The sequence below is a fragment of the Homarus americanus genome, unplaced genomic scaffold (genome assembly GCF_018991925.1).
Source record: "Homarus americanus isolate GMGI-L3 unplaced genomic scaffold, GMGI_Hamer_2.0 scaffold19117, whole genome shotgun sequence".
In the NCBI taxonomy this organism is placed as follows: domain Eukaryota; kingdom Metazoa; phylum Arthropoda; class Malacostraca; order Decapoda; family Nephropidae; genus Homarus; species Homarus americanus.
The window spans coordinates 1,833,571-1,841,155 of NW_024754704.1; the positions used below are offsets into that span (position 1 = coordinate 1,833,571).

General features: G+C 38.8%; 1 protein-coding gene across 1 annotated transcript; it reads right to left on the reverse strand.

Annotated features, from left to right (window-relative positions):
• Nucleotides 1-286: 286 nt before the first annotated feature.
• On the reverse strand, nucleotides 287-7,294 carry LOC121855982 (zinc finger protein 37 homolog). Its single transcript, XM_042351206.1, has 3 exons — nucleotides 7,200-7,294; nucleotides 4,659-5,989; nucleotides 287-2,506 (listed from the first exon to the last, which is right to left on the reverse strand). Exons 2-3 carry the CDS (start codon nucleotides 5,887-5,889, stop codon nucleotides 960-962), a joined length of 2,778 nt encoding a protein of 925 aa, XP_042207140.1. The 5' UTR covers nucleotides 5,890-5,989; nucleotides 7,200-7,294; the 3' UTR covers nucleotides 287-959.
• Nucleotides 7,295-7,585: the final 291 nt, after the last annotated feature.

Consider the following 7,585-nt stretch of genomic DNA (forward strand, 5'->3'; position numbering starts at 1 on the left):
GTAAACACCATCTTCAAGCCTCGGATCTGATACGCCTACTTGCGCTTTTATTTTCAATTTTGATTAGTGGTAAAAAGCCTTTGGGTTTGACTTGACCTCGCTCGCAATCTGCCTCTGGTCTTTTTCAGCCCTTCTAGACTCTGACTTTGCTTGGTTCCTGGACCTGGCATACATCTTCCTGTCCTGCTCATCACTAGGGTGGTTAGGTTAGGTTAGGTTAATATTAGGGATAGTTAGGTTAGCATTAGGGGTAATTAGGATAGATAAAGTTAACATTAGGGTGGTTAGGTTAAATTAGGTTAAAAATAGAGTGGTTAAGGTAGGTTAGCATTAGGGATGGTTAGGTTAGCATTATGGACAGTTAGGTTAGGTAAGCAGCATTACAGTGGTCAGGTTAGCATTAGGTAAGTAGCATCATGGTGGTTAATGGTACGATCAAATAATCTGGGGATTGGATTGGGTGACGTGTGGTTAAGTCAGGTTTGTTAGTATTAAGGTAAGGTCAAATAAGATACGGTGGTTAATGTTAAGATGATCCAGAATTTATAAAACTCTGATTCTGGGTTTCAGTTTGTAAAGTAAATTTCACCGGAACATATTTTTTTAGAGAGCAACGGAAGCCATCAAGCCATGAACTGTACCAAGCAAGACTAATGATGCCTCACTCTTCTAAGTAAATGACTAAAACATCAGTAACATAACTATTCTGAATATTACATTAAGTTTAAACATTGACCTTTGTTTTTTAATTAGATTCTAAGATGCATCAACCAAGGTAGCTAACGATAAATATTAGTTATGTCGTAAAAACAAAAATTTACGGGGAAATTACCCAATGTTGACAAGAGTGAGAACAGTACATGATATAAAACGTCACGGAGAGTGTTATCAAAAGTTGAGCACCATAATAACTCTCATTTTACCATCTGTCAGTGGGAGAAGCAAGTCAGTGCTGCAAGTTACTGTGGATAAGCATAAACAATCTGGTAAACGGCAGCTTCAGTTTCAAATGACTCTGACATTTGTACTTGGTCTTGGATAGCCACTTGGGGCTGGTCGGGAACGGGAACTTCAACAGGTGCAGGGGACATGACAGAGCTCACCACGGCAGAAGGAGGGTCTACAGGAGCGGCCGCTTTCTTGGCGCGTTTGTATTTCACAAGCTGAGTGTGAGTCGTTCCGTCACTTTTAATGGATTGGATGTAAACGCCGTGCACGCTCTTAATGTGGGCCGTCAGGTTACATCTCTGAGAAAAGGTGGACCGGCAGACGTGGCACACGAATGGTTTTTCCCCCGTGTGACTTCGCACGTGTGACTGCAGTTTCCCTTTATATACAAAAGACTTATTGCAGGTCTGGCACTTAAACTTTTTATTGTTTTCGTTGTGCTCCTGCCATTTATGTTTACTCACGGCAAGCTTGTGAGCAAACGACTTCCCGCATATATCACACATGACGGGCTTCTCGCCGGTGTGTGTTGCCATATGGACGGTATACTGAGACTTCCATAGAAATCCCTTGTGACAATATTTACACAAAAACTTGGGAGCGTGAGATAAGCGGTGGAAGTACATCTGCTGTTTACTGTCACAGACCTTCCCACACTCGTTACAAGCAGTTGGGTGGTGTTTATATTGGTGTATCCTCAGAGATGTTTTACATTCAAAAGATATTGAACAGTCACTACATGTTAAGTTCCCCTGTCTATGTTCTCTTAACTTCTGCTCTTTTGAGAAAAATTTGTCACAGCTCGTACAGTGTACAGCATGAGAGCCAAGGAATGAAGGTCCCTTTTTGTCTCGTAAGGTTTTCTTGAAGTGAACCATTGAGACATGTACCGACAGTACGTCTTGTCGCCCGAACCTGCGTCCACAATGTTCACAGACAAAACGTCGTTCACCATCGCCGTGCTTTGTCTCTTTGTGGCGCTCTAGGTTATGGGGTCTGGTGAACACGACACCGCACAAATCACAAGGGAATGCAAATTCTGTGGAATTATGCTCTATTTTAGCGTGCCTTTGTAATCGTGAAAATGTTGGGAAGAGTTCTGTGCACATCTGACACGAAAATTCTTGAGCTCTCTCTACTCGTTTCTTCACCACTTTTTCCTCTATGTAGTGCATGTCACTCATCTTCTTGGGCCGCCGCTTCGTCCTCAATCCGTACCCTTTTGTCCTCAGTATCTCCAAGGCTAGTTCATCGTCTTCTGCATCCAGCGGTTCATCTTTTATAGTCGTTTCCGATTTTACGTCTTCATTTTCATCACCGTTGGCGAGCTCTAACTCCTCGTCAAAGTCATCAGGAGAAGGCACACGTTTCTTCCTCTTTCTTCCTCTTTTCTTCCTGTAAACAATATTCTGGTGGCCATTAATGTCTTCATCCTTCTCCTCCCCCGGCAGCTCGAAGTCCGGGTCGCAATCCCTGTCTCCATCTGACATGCTCGGATCCAGCTTGAAAAGTGGTCCCTTACTCTTCAGAATTCGACCACTTCTGGAGAATCTCGGATCTGAAAGAAATTAATACGTCTTAACACTGTTCACCGATTCTTGAAGCATGAAGCATTCTTTTGGAACTTGACATCGTCTGAAGAATCTTGGATCTAAGAGATGTTTTATGACTTCCTATGGTAAACTAATCCTCATGGCACCAATTTTTCTTTCAACACCAAATATACAAGTACAGTATATAAAAATAGTTACCAAATAAAGTATCAACTGAGGAATAGCCCACCCAGCTATTTCACTTGATGAATAAACACCTTAACTTTACCTGGGGGTTAGATTAGATTAGCATAACGGTGGTTAATCTTAAGGTGAAATAAGCTGAGGGCTAATCATCAAGCGACCCATTTATAAATACTGTACTAGAGATGTACCAATATCAATAATTGGGCCGATACTGATACTTAGAACTGGCAGATTCTGTACTACCAAATTGCACAATTGCAATAATGTCGATACATACACAAATACCTTTACCAAGGGCGGATCCAGGGGGGTCCTTGGGGTCCGGACATCTCCCTTTTCATCAGAAAATGTCAATACTTTTTCTCTAATGCAGTATTGTACCCAGGCATTTTTGTATAGTAAAAAGTATTTACTATTGACTTCAGAATATATCCTAATATCAAGTGTGCATGGCTTCAAAATGGCTCAAAATGCCCATGATATTGGTCAGATCGGGTGGGCTTGCTGCATCGCCATGTTCTCCCACCCACAACTTCTTGGATCCGCCCCTGATTACACTACTCCATAAGATACAAAAACTATAACATTAAAACATTTAATTTGATGCAATATAAATATATAACAAATATACTATAGTAATATATTTTATTTAAATATTTGTAAAGCTTGTTAAACACTATCAGTTTCAAAAGTGTGCAACAAAACCCTTTGATATTGGAGTTATATTCCAACATTCCCCTATTACAGTATTATTGATTTATTTTAGAAGAGTGTGGGACTGCCATTAAAGAAGGTTCCTCAAACTTGTAGTCCGGAAACTCATCAGTGCTTCCACATTTTGAAATTTGATTTCTGTGATCTGATCATCAAATTTGCTTAGATTTCCTTAAAAAAATATTCAATTTCCTTATAAACTTTCTTTGATGAAAAACTTCCAGTGAAAAGAAACCCAGATTATTTATGTAGAGCAAATATGCTAGATACTGGTCCCGAGTCTCCCAAACCCCGGGACCCAGTGCCATATAAATTAATACAGTAATGCCTATAGTCACATTACCCACACATTAATGCAAAAGTCAAACACCAACAGGAAGCAGATTGAAGTGCTGTAAACCTGTGCTCGAGACTAACAAAGTGAGTTAGTGTGATACAACAAATATCTTAATTCCTTTTACCTTGTAGGAATGAAACTTTTAAAAACTCACTTTAAATAACTATGTATAATTATACAGAATCCATTGACTAATTGATGAAACACTACAGGACCTCATAGAATAAATGATCATTAATATAACCAATGTGGTACTTTTCACCATCCCATAGTGACTACAGGCAGCCAACGAACCTGTCTATGTTCTGTATAGTAACTGAGTATGTAGTAATCATGAGCACAGTTTAGGCCTTGAGACAGGAAGAACTTGGCCAGAATTATTAATTTCCTTCTCGATGTTCATTATTTGATTCTATATACTGTATTTTGATTATAAAATAAAATAAACTGATTTCCTTTGAATTTTCCCAGTGGGCACCAAATTTCCTTAAAATAGGGGAAATTTCAGTTATATATAAATACATCAAACAAAGTACCTACAGGTACTGCTTCAGTAGTATCGGACCAAATTCCACTGATAAGAATACTCCAAAAACAGACCGATACCGATACATTGGTACATCTCTATTAAATACTGTTCAACTGTGGATGAATAGTGTTTAAAATATGTTCCTTCTGTGTGACTTTTATAGCTGAGCCAAATAAACCTACATCTGTACACTAATGAAACAGTTTTCTAAATGTATCAAAATTTGCTCATTAATTATCTACAGCAGCTACTGTACTGTACATCCAACTTACAGATTATTTTACTCATAGGTGTAGTTAAAGAACTTCTCTCACATCACAAGACACATCCTTAACTCAATGGTTATTACAGTGTGATAATTAAAATACTGAGTGAAGCTCTTAAGACTCACCTGCAGTTTGTGAGTCATACTTCTCACATCCCTCCATCTTGGCTACCATCGGGTCGTCCTCCCCATCTCCGTCACTACCGTGGATCCGTAACTTATGTCTCACCCCACACTGGGCCCTGCTGACAGTCGATACACTTTCGTGGCATCTTGCTGGCATGTCGCACTGTGTTTGGACACTGCCATCTGCGAAGAAGGTGCAGAAAAACAGGTTCATGCTCGGTCCTAAGTCATCGCTGGGTTCTGTCTGTGTTGCTACAGTGTTCTCCCTGTCAGACGATATGGTTGGCCAAGAGATTATTATGGTATTGTTCAAGCTGTCAACACCATCCGAGAGAACCTCCTTGCTGCCAGACAACACTATGTTTGGGCTGACATGGGTAATGGTCTGCAGGCCACTTGTTTCAACAACCTGTGACTTTCTACTGGCAGGAAAGGTCGTAGTTGATATCACACGGTTGAATTCCTGACCAGGGAGTAGATTGCTTTTGCCTGTTGACAGTACAATGGAAGGAGTAACAGTAGTTAGTGACCTCAGACTTAAACTAGCTGCATCGTGACTACTCGGACGTGGCAGGACCCTCTTCATGGCTGTGGATGTTAATGGTTTGGCACATTGACGTGATATCACATATTTTCCTTTTCTTTTCGTATCAACTGGTCCTTTTATTGGGCTATTTTCGGTCAGAAGTTCAATGCCGTTACCATCATCAACGTGAATCACCTCCGAGTGTTTACCTGTGTTAATGTGCACCACTTGTGTGTGTTTAGTTGCATCAATGTGCAGAACTTGTGAATGTTTGCTTGCATCAATGTGCATTACCTCCAAGGTCTTTCCTCCATCCATCTGAACAACCTCTACTGTTTGTCCATCAGGCATCTGCATCACCTCGACCCTATCCTTATTACCCACGTGCATCATCTCTAATGTTTTATTACCATCCATCTGCATCACCTGAACTGTCTTCTCTGCACTGACCTCCATGGCAGTTTCCTGCTCCGTCAGCAGCCTTTGTACGGCCGAGTCTCCAGGCACAAAACTGCCGGCGTGGTCGTCGACCAGCACAAAGCACTGCTGGTGCTCTGTCAGGGACCCATCATACACATCGTCACTCATAACTATGGGGATGTCAGTGCTAGTGCTCGGCGGCTGAATACTTGACATGCTGGACCCACCAAGTTTCCCCTGGGACGTCATTCCACCGACTTCTGCATCAGGATGAAGCCCCGACATTTTTATTTGTTTCCTTTTTATGAAAAATAAAAATAAGTAGGAACCTTAAAGTTCACCAAATGGTGTAGATCAATTTATTGTCTGTTTCAGACTCTGCCATCTGAAAGAGATAAAAAATAACAGTATTACAACATATTCAATACTGTACTATACTGTATAATGCAGCTATAGTGCCAACATGTGAGGATAATAATAGTTCTATACAGTACTAAAAAACTGTTCTTGAGAAGGTATTATATGAATCCATATTTAATGTCTTGCCAAAACTAACCCAAAATAATAAGATATATATAACCCAAAATAATAAGATATATATAACCCAAAATAACTGAACCAAATCCAACACAACCTCAACTAAGACAACCTAAACCAACCTGTCTCAACATTAAAAACAATGGTGATTAATTCTGTTTGGAAAGTTTGCTGAAAATCCCAGTAAAAATCATGACAAGAAAATAAGGACAACTTATCAAACAACCATATAATATTTTTCAGTAAGTTAGGAGATATAATTCATTTTGCTGTTTTCAGAAAAGTGCATTTAGACATGAAGAAAATTCACACTTATATATTCCGACCTGAGTGTGGAAGTCCTACAGTATATAGCTATTTAACTCAGACAGGAGATAAATAGACAAATACTGTAGATACTGTATTATATAGTAAAATTGTCATCATGTACGTGGACACTGTAGGTATACAAACAATGGTAAAAAAACTTCTCCCTCACATTAAGAAAACATCAATTAGTTGTAGTTGTTGCACTTTTTTTTATGTAGTTTTTCTCACTACAGTAAAGTACATAATATATCACATAACTCAAGATGATGAACCTAACCTAACCAAACCTAACCTAACCAAACCAATTCTAACCTAACCTAAAATTACACCATGAGGCTTCAACAGGACTGCCTTCAATGGTACCAGATATCAAAATAAATTCTTTCTGTTTAATATGACAGCGAGTACGGGAGACTTAGACAACCACAACAAAATACACCGGAAAAATATATTTATCCGTAAAAAAACAAAGAGGAAGTTAAAACGAATATTTAACCATTGATTCAGTATATTGACAAGATAGGTATTATAGCACCTGGTCTGGATTATACCCCCTGGTCTGGTTTAAAACACCTGGTCTGGTTTAAAACACCTGGTCTGGTTTACAACACCTGGTCTGGTTTACAACACCTGGTTTACATTTAATACGTCAAAACAAATATTCTAATTAAAACAAACCTCATCAATAACCCATCAGAAACAACCTCATCAAATGAAAGTAGTTTAGATGATACATATAGAGGTCATACCTTGTTAATACCTGTAGGTGTCAGGTGTTACTCCCATATTAATGAATTATTTTTCCTCAGTTGTCTCCAGTGTTTACAAACCGCCATTTAGGTCGGTTAGTATAGTAAACACAACATGGCTGATGTTAAAGTAATACCACAATGACATCTGTAACATAACTAAACTTTTTAACTTTTAATAACAAGATCAAATATTATTATTATTAAAGAAATCCTATAAATTAAATAAATTTAATTTTGTTTTGAGTAATTTTAGACTATTTTTGTTTTTATTTATCGGAAAATATGGGATTTTGTAAATTTTTGTTCGTGGTATATTTTTAACAGTTACTCTCACAAACCAAACGCGCAATAACTAAAGGAGAATTGATTTTTAAGGGAGAAAT

Coding starts and splice junctions, on each gene's coding strand:
- LOC121855982 (XM_042351206.1), bottom strand. CDS start 5,889: ATGTCGGGGCTTCATCCTGATGCAGAAGTCGGTGGAATGACGTCCCAG. Junction 2,507..4,658: donor GTATGACTCACAAACTGCAG/GTGAGTCTTAAG, acceptor AATTTCTTTCAG/ATCCGAGATTCTCCAGAAGT.